We start from the raw sequence: 13,595 nt of genomic DNA, 5'->3' as shown, positions 1-13,595 counted from the left end.
TAATGCTGTTCTGAAAGATCTTTCTGTAGGAGAGGGGCTGTAGATCAAGTTTCATTCCAGTTAGTTACCTAATCAATACAAATAGGACTAAGACTTAACACAGAACTCCAGGGAGATTGTGATAATCACCTGCAATTACTTATGAAAGCCAATCAATGACCAGGAGGTTTTATGTGTCATTTATATACCTTAAATCAAACTTCTGAAATTAAACTTTGATTCCTAACACAATTAGATGTTGCAGCACTAAGCAAAACAATGCACAAGCAAGCACTGCCTCAAAGGCAGGCTGCAAGCGCAAGTGAGAATGAAACCAGGAGAGCACGAGCAGCACAGACCAGAAACATGCAATGAGAGGAGGCTCAACATTAGAGCTGACTCCAGGCAATGGATAAGGGGCAGACTGGAAAAAGTCATGAATACACTGAAATACGCTCCTACAGCTATCTTTTCCTCCTGTTGCTTCATCAATACAGACCACTTTACAGCAATCAAATGAAAGAAAAGACAACAGAATGCCCAGGTCACATACCTGGATCTTAACTGTGGGATGGAAGAGAGAGGATGATATTTGGTATCGTTTTCTTTTCTGGTTTCTTACTGTAATAAAGTCTGCAGAAAGTGGAAGTTTAACATTTCCGTCAATTGTATCACAAAAAAAAAAAAAAAAAAAAAAAAAAAAAAGATTAAGAAACTGAGGCTTTCTGTCAGAATGTCATGCACTCATGTTACTGCTAAATAGCAGAATGCCAACATCCCATAATATTAGCAAGAGACAGAATTAAGGGGATATTAGACATAGAATATCCCAAGTTGGAAAGGACCCATAAGGATCATGGAGTTTGGACTTCTGGCTCCACACAGGACCACCCAAAAATCTGACCATATGTATGAGATCGTTGTCCAGACGCTTCTTGAACTCCGGATAACATTTCAGACAGTGACAAAACCATTCGCTAGAAGTTGAGAAAATCCACAACAGGCCATTCATTGCTCTATTTGTACTATTCTGAAGTCTTTGGTACAAAAAATGACTCCTAAGAATATAAAGCCAGATATGTACATGCAATTCATACAGGCTTGTTTATTCATTTATTTGCTTGCACTGATTCATCATGTTTCTCACGTGTAAAATCTACGGGATTTAAGAGAAAGAATGAAGGAGAAATTCTGTTTCCTGAAAATCTCTTCCCCTTGATGTGCCTTTGCGAGAGTGATCTGGGCTTACACCCCTTGACGTCTACTGCTGAGGACCAGAGGCTGGGCTGGCAGGGTTCAGAGCCCCTACAAACCAATGGAGTACGCTCCCTCTGGTGGCTTCACTCAGTCTTGATTTATCAGCATCCGTGCAAAGGCACCAAGAGCAATTAAGCAGACAAGGTTTTTTGGTTTGTTTGGAATACTGTGCAGTGAGGCATTGTTTTTCTCCATCTAAGATTATGTTAACTTTTGGTGGGTCAGTCTAACTAATTTGGAGAAGTCTAGCTGATTTCTGAGTAACATGCAGTTAGAAAAGGAAGGAAAGAAGGTTTTCCATGTGATGCAGCAGGATTATGGACCCAGAAAGTTAAGAAAGTAAGGACAGTAATTAAGAATAATACTTGCTTCACGTGTCAAACTTGTTAGAACATGGAAAAAAACAACTGCTCTGGCCTAACCACATTCTTCTTTTAGCTAGATGCTTTACAGGAGGTGAAAGAGGAGATTGATTAGCTCTGCTTGCACTGGTTTGGTTGTTTCTGTATACAGAAAGGCTGATGTTTTACTATTGCTTCCCTTGTCTTCATTTCACTGTTCTGCACTGAGAGTTTTTTAATCCTGTCGCAGCAGATTGCTTAGAAGCTTAGGCAACATGCTCCCATATTCATATGTTGAAATCAAAATAAAGTGTATACAGTCAAAACAAAGACACTGTGAATATTCCCCATTTGTAATATATGGCTCATTTATCATAAAAGAGTTTCTGCCTTATCACATTGTTTGACAGTACAAAAACACTTAACTGTAAAACTAAAGTCTCAAACATTCAGAAATAGGCACGCATATCTTTGTTACCAAAACACCTGTCCTAAGGTTAGATTAGGAATAAGACTGAATCTCATAGCTATCATATCCGAATGGTGGATGAGTCTGCCAGGTACAGTAAGATGAATGAGCGCTGTTAGCTTGACACGTGAGAATATTTGGGTGTAAAAGCCTAAGACGGTGAAATGGTGTGACTTTTCTCCAAGTGAAGTGAAACCAATGAACACACTTGACTAAACGTCAGCTGTGATCAAATGAAAATAATGGCAGTGAAAGATTAGATAATAGCTGTGTGATTCATCTTTAAGAGTGAATAATACTGAAAGAATTCGGGGAATACTCAGAAATACGGATAAGGAAACACAGAAAAGGTACACAAAAGGCTTATAACCTTTAGGAAGGGAAGGCTGAGATGCAAGTTGGAATCTAGCTACCAACACCCAAAGTTGCAAGTAAAATAAACCTGACATTTGGAAAAGTTTTTGCTGTTTTGAGAAAAAACTGGGCAATAAGGGGAAGGAGAGACAGAACAAATGCTAACGGGTTCAAGAAAAATTAAGACATTCTGCAGACTGTGTCACTTCTCCACAAAACAGGCAACTCTGCTTAAAGATTATATATTCCTGTCACACACTTATAAGCATTACAGTGTTTATGGAGTACAAAAGTCTGGCACCACAGGCAGCAGAGAAAACTGTACAACAGCAATTAAAAAACCCGATGTTTCTAATTGATTGTCTGCTGGATAAAGTCAGATGTCAGACCCAAGGTCTAGTTTCTAGAAACACGTACCTCCAATATAAGAATTAAATGTAGCAACACTAGTTAGTGCAAATTTATTTAGTCCTTCTTGCTTTGACTCCTGTAAAGTCCCTGATGCAGAACTATGTAAGGCAAGTAGTTTCCTTTGTTTAAACCTTACTTTCTGTCATGCCACGTTGTTTCTGAAAAACCACATCATCTTTAAAATACATGAGAAATCGAAATCATGACATACTCTGTTAATGTTCTAGAACCCACGTTTTAAATACCACTCTGGTAGTTCTATATTTAATAATGAAATGGTAGCAGTACCTCTTCAGCAAAGTTAGTTTTCTTGTCAAGCATTTCTCGTAATGTCTGAAGGATTTTAATGCAGAGCTTTTCTTCTTTCTCCATCAGCTTCTTCGTGTGATTAATCAACCTTAAAGTAAAATATTAAACCTTAAAGAGCATCGCACGTTGTTACTAAGCCAGGCTAAAATTTCTTCATGCAAAAACTACTCATCATTATATTTTTCCTTGAGGAAAGGAAATAAAAGTAGGCAAAAAGAAATCATAATTAAAAAGGAAATGGGGTTTTCAAGGTACTGTGAGTTTTTTATTACAAGTTGTGCATCTTCTTGCCCATACAGAGGCAGAATTCTACACCTACTTTTTCTGAATGCTTCCAGATGAACATTGTGCTTCTTACAAACTTTTAAAGCTACAACCTTTGTACACCTTCCAACCTTAATAGTGGCTATCGTAAATTATACAGTGAGCAAATTTATTTTACAATGAGCCAAACGGGTTCCAAAAGGATCTCCAAAGCACTCCTAAAAACTTCACATGGAAACATTAAAAAATGTAGTTATTTGGCTGGAAGCACAGCCATTGTTTGCACTCACACAACTTCATGAGACTGTCTGAAGTCAGAAAGCAAGGTGCATGTTTGCCTCTAGCTAAAATTGTGTCAAGAGTTTGGGTTTTAGTATCCTTAAGCCGATGCCAGAAGAAGCCTTTTTATGCCTGCACAGCGCAAGACTTTGCATAGCTGCTGTGAAAACAGAAGAAAGGAGGAAATCTAAAGGCCATGGACAGGTTTCTTTTCTTCAATACCAGTGTTGGCTTATGGTTAATAGAACAGCATTTGAATGAAAGTGTACGATGAACACACAGCAAAGGCACCGTGGCCACCAATTCACATAGACACATTACTGGTCATAAAGCACAAGCAGTCACCCAAAATAGGGTTGAGAGGGACAAAATGGCATCATCTAAATCTCTATCTTGTAACACAGTGTAACTGATTATATTTAAAGCACTGCTAACTTTGTGTGCTAAACGCATCTTGGACTCAATAGAAACACCATGCAGACTTTCCCATTGTCATGTTAATCAAATTAATGAATTATGAGTACAAAAATATACAGATTTCAGGTCTGTGGTACTAACAATGTTTTTTGAAGTTACATATTTACATCAGGGCTCTTACATTGCTCTGCAAAACATCCCTTGCTGCGCAAGTTAATTAAATACAACAAACAGAAACACGCTTATTGCATTATATGGGCCACACTCAGCAGAACTCGATTTGATACTGACTTTGAACAGGAATTTGAGCACAGGGAATGAGATGGAACAAGCTCCAAATTGACTTCACTTTTCCAAACATATGAAGTATATTGTTACAGTGCTACCTTGGCAGAATATGCAAAAAGCCAAAGAACCAGGAGAGCTTCCAAATGCGTCAATTTCCCCCACATTAAGTCAGTTGAAATTAAAGTTTCTCAAGGGTAGTGAGGGCAACTCACTCGAGGATTAATGAAAAGTATCAAACAACTCTATTCCAATGCACAAACTGCAAATACAGCATCTCATAATTCAGGATCAGGTGGGGTGCCAGTGAAATGTATCTTAAAAAGAGCCACTGCAGTTTAAAATGAAAAGCAAATGATTTATTTGCTTCATAAAAAAATCAAAACAAAAAATAGACTTCTCCATTATGAAATCCTGCAATTCTACCATGGAAAGTCTAAGTTTCTGCTGACAGTTTGGAGAAACTTAATAGCAAAAGTAGTCCATTAAGAAAACAGAAGTAGGTTGTTCCTGTCAGAATTTTAACAAGCTACTAACATTCAATTTCTAGGCAGACAAGGCAAGCAATGCTCTCTCTCTGCACCTCTCCATACTTCTAAATCTCTGAAAAACATAAAACATGCAGCAAAAGACCTCAATTTAAGCTTTCGATTTGAACTCAGACTCCTACATGCTTAAGTCACTACTGAAAATTAGAGGGGAGTGCAGTTGAAAAGTTTAACTTCCTGTCATCTTTTCCAAAGAAGCAAATAGGCCTCTCCTTATACCACTTACTTGGACATGAAAGCACCGCATCTTATTCTGGCATCGCTCCCTTCAGGAAAAAGAAGCTCTGGACTGTGCAGCACATCAACCAGCACCGAGAATTCAGCCTGCATCATGGGGGTGAACTGCTGCTCCAAGGAGGACACTACATCCTAGGAAATAAAGATTAGTATAATTTACAACTAAAGCCAGCCAAGAAAACTAGAAGAACATTGCTGTGGAGCTGCACAATATTATGGGCTATTTGACCCAGCACTTCTTAAGCCATGCTACAGAAAAGCAATCTCCTTCTCCATGGCTGCTCCTCAAGCTGGATGAGCAGGGGAAGGTGCCCATTACTATCCATTTTACTCTTTTCTATTTCTCCACTGCAATAATGGCTCCAAAACACTCAGGGACATTCAGAATGAGAGAAGGGCCATGAAGATGATCAGAGAGCTGGAGCACCTCCCCTAAGGAACAGGCTGAGAGAACTGAGGCTGTTCAGTCTGGAGAACAGAAGGCTCCAGGGGGCCCCTACAGCCGCCTCCCAGTACCTAAAGGGGACCTACAGGAAAGCTGAGGTAGGACTTTTTTTAAGGAATATAAAGGGACATATATATAAGGAATATATTTTTATAGTGACAGGATGAATCAAAATGGCTTTAAACTGGAAGAGGGTTGATTTAGACTAGATATGAGGAAGAAATTCTTTAAGGTTGGTGAGACACTGGAACAGGTTGCTCAGGGAGGCTGTGGATGCCTCCTCCCTGAAAGCATTCAAGTCCAGGCTGGATGGAGCTTTAAGCAAGCTGGTCCAGAGCGAGGTGTCACTGCCTATAGCAGGGGGTTAGAACTAGGTGAACTTAAACCTTCCTTTCAACCCAAACTGCTCTATGATTGTTTCTATGATGGTGTGCTGGAAATGCACTGCATTCTGTATGCATGATGTAAGCATATCACCTAAAATGTTGCTTCCTGAGTATGTAGGTCCCCTCTATTTATTTGAGTCCTGCTGGTTTTCGTAAACACCTGATGCCATTTAACCACTACGTGCACAAGATGATCTCCATGTTTTAAGTAATCTCTAGTGAAAGAAACCTGACATAATGGCTCCTATAAACCAGAGGACCTCCCTCCATATCCCCAAAAGAACATGCGACTGTCACCAGGGCATAAAGGAGATCCTTCTCTGTGGATCACTTTAGGGAACAAAAACAAACCTCCAATCCCTCTTGACTGACTTTTGTATGAGCTGAATTCAGACCAGGGATCAAAATCCCTCAGTGTTGACTATACTTTGAACAGGAACCAAGCAGGAGCTGAGCCCTCTACTTCCACAACCAAGACGTTAAAGGTTTACTGTATTCCAACAACACTAAAATGGCAATGAGTCTCTCTGTGGTGTTTTCTACAGCTGACACATCACAGATAAATGCACAGCTATGACCATTTGCTATTTTGTACCTGTAGTTTTTCTATTATGTTCCTGTAATCCCAGGCAGGCCCACCAAGAGCTTCTTTAAAACGTGGTCCGCTGCGGGCTGACATTCTCCACCCCATGGCTGCCCTCTGCACCATGTTAGAGTGACTCTTCATGAACAAGGTGTTGACCTGGCTGTCCAAATCCACTGGAATCGCAATGCCACGGTTCTTAGCTGTAAGAGAAAGAAAGAAGAAATCCAGAGTGAAAAAAAAATTCACCGTTTCCTGCAAACCATGGCATGCAAAATCCTGATAGTCTAGAAGCTGGGAGTTGCTGAGAGTGGGAATTCACTTCAGTAAGTTTTAAAAATAAGGATCAGAACCAAAGCTGGTAGAAATCAGCTGCTATCTAGTTAAAGACAAAGAGCTGAACCACTTAAAATAAGCTGCAAATGGTTTCCAGTATAAAGAGATTTTATTTTTTTTTACCAACTCAAAAAAAAAACAACCCACAAATCAGATCCAGAGATACTAATAAGAGTAACAAAAAGAACACACAGCAAAGCTATTTTTTTCTGTATTCACGAGTATATTCAAGAGGTTTCTTTCCAGCAGACATCCACACCAGCTTGCTAATTTATCCCAACTGCTGTTTGTTGCTTTCCTGACTACTTTTTTTTTTCAAAGACCTTGAGAAACCAAGTGTATACAAATTAAATTTGAAAGACCTGCTCTTCTTTTCTCTTCATTCAATTTCCTATACGAACAGAGTTGTTAAGTCATGAGATTGGTGGACACCACTGCAATATAACTGATAAGCAGACACAATTGGCAAATGCAGATCAATAATTTGATTTATTTTTTTAGGCTTTGGTGTAAGGTGGGAAGTGATAAAGGAGAGAATAACCAGGGTGAAAAAAAACAACTGGGGGAAACCTTGCTTCAATTTTTACAGAGCATCCACTGTTGAAATCCCACTGCATATGAGCTGTCATTTGAAAAGGCAGTCCAAAAGACAATGCTAGGAGGTAGCTCCCTATCCTTTCTGAATATGTTTGCATTAGCTGTATCTCTTTATTTCACTAGAGATCAGACTGATGTTCTTCTAAGGCTCGGCGTGAGTCGTCTGAAATTCAACAAACAAACAAGCGATTGATGCAGCTATACTTCAGTTTGAAAGATTAGGTCACATTTAAATCATTAGGTTTTATATTCTATGTCATTTCATTTAATTTCCATGGCACAGTTTATGCTTACTAAAAACTGAGAAATAGTCCCAGCCCATTTGTGGTTCTTTACCATAAGCTGGCAGCAACTAATTTATTTTCTCCCTTATTAAAATGAGGTGGGTTTTTTAAAGCATTGGCCCACATTAAAGTTCTGTACAACATGTCATTTCTCTGAGGCATTTCCCCCCTTCTGCACTAACACGCATGCTTTGCACAGAAGAGGAAGGCATCAAAAACATCCCACCTCTCCCTCCCATTTCCTAAGACATATACAACTTCAGGTCCTGAACTTGTGATGTCAGCAGATGCCCTTCTTTCCTACACAGACTGTACATCTAACCCAACAGGAGTACTTGAAAGCACAAAGTTATGCACAGAGCTCTGATGAATGAAGGCTCGTGTCTTGCCAAGCGCAGTGAGTCACGGATCCCAGGCAAAAACTTTCTCTTCCTCTAAACATTATACTGTAATGGCAGCATTTATAATAAACCTAAAAGTGGATGTAACACCTCAACCCTCAGCTTCAGTGACTATAGCAAATGTGCTGTCACGTGCATCCTCATTCCCTCTTATCAGCGCACCCTACTCTCTTTCCCTTGGCTTCCAAAAGGGTGTAATTCTGTGGTAGGACCAGGGCCTCTACCTGCTAATTAGGCTATATATATATGTATATATTTAACTATATAAATAGTCTGCAGTAGGAAATTAAATGAATTTTTGCTTAGGTCAAGATAGGAAGACATTTCCCAATAGCCATATGCAAATCATCATCACCAGAAGTACGGCAGTTTCAACATCGGCTATTGACTTTTCATTCCCACTGTCCATTTGTTTTGAAGGCAAGGTTCTTGATTACCATGAGGAAAATGCTACGTATGGCTGGTCATTACTTCTAATGACTGTTTTTCCATGTTACTTGCATGGGTTATTTTTCAAAACACATTTGTCCTGTTGCCGCTTACGTTATTAAAGAAGTCCATTACAGTTCTGCCTGCGTGGTTAGGGTGCTGTTGCCTATTAATCCAATTTATTGTGTCCTAATGTCAATCACTAGAATGTTATCGGACAATGCACACTTCTCAGTTAAGCAATATGTATGCAGAATTCTGATACATACAAGAATAAATTTAGCAATGGGGAGCGCACTGTTCAGAGGAATACCCAGACTTCTGCAGTCCTACAGATGCCATTTGAAGTTAACAGCTTCCATCACTGTCTGAGCTGCAGTCAAGGACTACAACTGTTCAAAGTGTTGCAGCTAATTAAAAGTATCACAAAGAAAACCAGAGAGAGAGAAAAAAAATTCCTTTGTTTCAAACAGTTCTCATATGTATAATTCCATTTGTAATTAAGATCTGTATTAGTTGTCAAAGGGCATCGTTGAAGTCTAAGCTGTAAACAAAGCCTTTGTCTTCTTATTTCTTTGCAGCTTGTAGAAAGTTTATCTTTCATTTGTTTCACATTTCATTATTTAAAACAACATGAAACATATTTTTACATTTTGGAAAGCTGATGAACAAATGTGAGCATAAATATTTATTTTTAATTTAGGTGTTGTAGGCTGCTTTCCTCTTCAAAATGTGTCAATCTCCCTTAAAGCATGAACATAAAATATTTAAAAGCATGTTTATTTTTGTTCCACTTAGAAATACTTTTGGACAGCACTCAAACTTGCAAAGTAGGGTTAGAGATGGTAGAAAAAGGAATGAGGAGGGGGTAAAATTCTGTCCTTCATTTGACTGTTGAAGTTAGGAAAAAAGCATGCTTCTTATCCGTATGTAAACTGGTACCATATGTATCTAGCAGGATACTTACCATGTTGGACTAGCACGTATCTTCAGCTCGGGCAAAAATCTGCCTTGCAGTGTAGGTCAGAGTGCCTGCTTACATACTACATCAGTCCCAGCTAGGGCACTCTACACAGGGCTAGTCACACTCTTGAATATACTATGCTGTTTTACCAATGCCAGAATAGCTGTGATTTGCTGACAGTCGCTCCCAAGACTAGTGACAATAACTGCACTTGAGCCAACACAGAGAACAAATGGCACCTGCAGAAATGATAAGTAGCAGCATTCCAAATTCACCTAGGCCATAGCAATATGTTCTGTTCCATGCTGGGTGGTTGTGGGCATATTCAGTGCCCCATCAGCTTTGCCTCTCCTTTCCTGTTTTAACTAACTTTTTTCAAAGTAGTGTGAGATGGGGACCCAAAAGAAAAAGGGAACACTGATGATGAGAATCCAGCAGCTTAATTCAGTACTCTCTCTACAAGCAAGCTGGGATTCACAGAATTCCCAACAGCATACTCCAGCGGCTGAGAGAAGGGCTGAAATAGGCTGAACACGACGTATTTTGCTAAGGTACCTGCACGTACATGTCTTCACAGAATCACAAAACATGGAATCCTTACTGCTATCTTTTCACTATGCTGTCTGCCTGAGAGGATTGACTGAATACTATTTAATACTAATATTTAATACTAAGGATTTCCAGGAAGTATTCCTAACCTGAAATTTTCTTTGGAAAACTATTCTTCAGAGTAATATATCTTGCCATATAGAGGCTTCTAATTTTCCTTGATATTCCCACCTTCTGCTTTCAAATTTTAGATTTTGCTCCATTAGCTTTGAAAGTATTACAAAATAATACAGTATTTAATAGCTCCTCAGTATTTAGTGCACATTGTGCTAGGTAAAGCAATCCCTAATGCGGGTTTTGGGACTCACTCACCAGGGTTTCACTGCCTTAGAATTCCTCAAGGAGGAGTGGGACATAGAATCTGGGTCACAAAACCACCACGGCTGTTCCTAGCTGTGAGTCCCTTACTCTCCTTGCATCTTACACCCCTATTGTACTTGCAGACAGCTATCTCATGTTCTGCCATCTTCCCCAGTTGTCACTTAACAGAGAGATGCATATTTAGTTCAATTAATGTGGCTCCATAAATCAGTCCCTGCAGCTCCTTAATCATTTACTGACTGCTTAACAAATGCATTTGGATGGAGAGACACTAATGCTAGCAACAGTGTGACTTTGTAAGGAAAATAAAAGCTTTGTGTAGACAAGACACAAACCTGTCAGTCTTGCACCCATCTACATTAAAATATTTATCAGCCTGTAAAAAGATCATCATTGAATTTTTCTTGCAATTAGGGAAACACAAACAGTTAAAATAGAATAAAATATGTGTTTCTTCTGAAACGTACTCTTCTTGCTGTCAAAAAAGTAACAACGGGATAATTATCTTATTTGAACTAAAAACTGAAAGTGAAGGTCTAGCTTTTATAAAATGGAAAACTGAAATAGGAAGAAGAACGAAGTATTTTCAAGGCTAAAAAAACTGTTTAAGGGAAGTTCATCGGCATGGACATTAAATCAGGTGCAGAAATTTCTCAGAAGCAAGAAACCATATTCTAGATTTTATGTGTAGTGTTTCCTATCTGTGATCCGACAGGGAAATTGGAAGGGTTGTTAGAGCACATATAAGCATGGTCAAGAAGCATCACAGCAAGTTAATTTTTTTTTACCCCATCCTTAATGGGGTAACAGAGAACTGAAAATGGAGAATAAACGTTAACTAGAAAGAACTTAAGCAGTCCTTCAGACCATTTGTTCTCTTGTTAAAGACAACTCATGTTTTTAATCTCTTTTCAAAATGTAATAAGCTCCATATAAAACAAAGCTGCATTTTATGCCATCTCTCCTCCTATTTTCTCTTGTTTTCACACATTTTCACACACAACCTTCCAAAGTTAGTTCCAAACCTCTCACCTATCATCTAACTTAATTTAGGTTACTTACAGCTTCACATATTTTAAATCCCATCAGTTTCGTATCAGCACTGTCCTTTAGCTTAATTGTCTCTTCTTTACCACTGCTGATCTTCCTAAGTACTAACAATACAAGCCTTTATTTTGCAAGGGAAAATACACGGAACTCTCATAAAGTCTCCTCTTGTCACACAGTTCTCCATTGCCCTGCTTATCACAATAATGTCCTGTATCTGTACCTGTCAGAGTTCTGAACTTCTGAAAAAGTATTCTTACAAAATCTGCCTCCTGTTTTGTAGGATTTTCCATTTGCTTTTCCAGCACAAAATCCTGGAGTTATGACCTGATAGTGAGTCATGTGATTTGGCTTGCTAATAGATTTTTTAAAAGGTCTGCCAAGAGAAATAGCCAGACAAAATGTGAGTTACTGTCTGCTACTGTTTAGTCACCCAGAAATTCTAATTATTTCATTATTGGTGGTAATATAGCAGTCATGCAAATGCTACTTAAAATATCCTTTACATGCATGCAGTGTCAAAGGGAAGATGCAATTTGGAGAAAAAAAAAAAGGATAAAGGATGAACACTACAAGAGTACAACACAGCATGTAGCTCAATACACTGAGGTGCTTCAACCTTGTAAAAACACATAAACAAGGACGAAGGTCTAAGAGTCACTACTTAATGAAGAGGCAAGGGCAGCCGGAGGGCCTGAAAGACTGGTCAGCCCTGGAAGAAAGAACCTGCTCCCATACTGTTTAAGATATAGTCAAGATTTTTAGTAGTGAAGACAGGTGATATTCCTTGGTATTACCATCTGGAAACAGCAATCCTTTTGGCCTCAGTCTTGAAAAGTTTATAATATTTAGGAAGTAAAAGTCCTTTGATAATGAATTCACTTGAAACAAAATAAACTGTTGGTCTTCTTAGCTCCTCTGTTCTCACAAGGATCGGGGACCTTCTGAACAATTTTCATTCATAGCTTCACCTTGTTGTCAAAACAGCCATTTTAAATCATTCATTTTTCGACTGTATTTTCAAGCAAAAGATCAGTGCTTTGTGACAACATAAAAATGCAGAAGTGATTAATTTATAAAGTATTAATTTTGTTAAAGTGATTATCAGCTTCAGAAATTCACATGAACAAGAACTATTACTACATATTATTTTGCAATTATTTTAACTCATGCCAGTGTAAGCAACTGTTTTCTATGCAATAAAAATTCAAGTGTATTGGTATCTTTGCATTCCAAATCCCTTGGAGTCAACAGGAGGGTCTGCTGAAAAACGCAAGCAAGCCTGTATACCTCCTGCTGAACAGGAGGCAGGGAACTGCCTGGAAACAAATATGCAAGTGAAGCTTGAAAAGCTTATGAAGTTTTTCCCTAGTGGTTAGGTGGAGTAGAAGTACCAAGGTTATAAGAAATTAGCTTCTGCAACATATCCTCTTCTTGACCTGAAAGATAATGTACACTCTTACAGTGCTCCGAAGAAGACAGATCTTAAACTCCTAAGGCAGTATTTATATCTACCTGCCAGCAATGTAACTAGTAAGCACTGAGCAGAATGTACATTGCTTAAACTTGCTCTGAAATGGGTCTTTTAAAAGTGCATTATTATATGGATCTTTGATATCTTGGGAAATCTATGTATGATCTCTCCTCCTGCTGAGATTCATTTCTAAATCCAGGGCTACTACCGAAAAAAAAATTTTAAATCATGTTTGTTCTTTCAACTCTATACTGCATTTATTGTCCATCAAAAGTCTTTGGTCTCTGCTGTAAATCTGTCCAGTACTCTATCTCTCTGAAATGGGAAAAAATCTTTCTAGAGTGTTTTTTTTAAACCCTGCTGTGAAACATGAAGGCCCTGACATTAAAGCTGTCAGACTCTCAAGTTTAAAAAGAAAAGAAAAAAAGAAAGAAGGAAAGAAAGAAAGGAAAAGAAAAAGAATGAAAAGAAGCAGAAGAGTGCTTGAGTGTGCGTAGCCAAAGTTTCAAAATCCAAACCTAGTCCAAATACACAGCAGAAAAAAATAAAGGGAAAGGCTCGCTTATTTT

At 38.6% G+C, this 13,595-nt stretch overlaps 1 protein-coding gene across 6 annotated transcripts in view; it reads right to left on the bottom strand.

The window, feature by feature from the left end:
• Positions 1-13,595, bottom strand: part of ITPR2 (inositol 1,4,5-trisphosphate receptor type 2) — a 253,887-nt gene that overhangs the window by 114,526 nt on the left and 125,766 nt on the right. For 5 of the 6 annotated variants that reach the window (XM_032446237.2, XM_085541626.1, XM_085541631.1 and 2 more), the window contains 3 exons: positions 6,577-6,767; positions 5,140-5,282; positions 3,100-3,208 (listed from right to left, as the gene is read on the bottom strand). In XM_032446237.2, the coding sequence (XP_032302128.2) occupies positions 3,100-3,208; positions 5,140-5,282; positions 6,577-6,767 (443 nt within the window). Of the gene's footprint in view, positions 1-582; positions 613-3,099; positions 3,209-5,139; positions 5,283-6,576; positions 6,768-13,595 lie in introns of those variants that run through there. The other variant, XM_085541655.1, reaches the window with a different exon arrangement.

This window comes from Coturnix japonica, chromosome 1 (assembly GCF_054131305.1).
Source record: "Coturnix japonica strain WE chromosome 1, WE-NBRP24, whole genome shotgun sequence".
NCBI lineage: Eukaryota > Metazoa > Chordata > Aves > Galliformes > Phasianidae > Coturnix > Coturnix japonica.
This window is presented reverse-complemented; position numbering and strand designations above follow the sequence as displayed.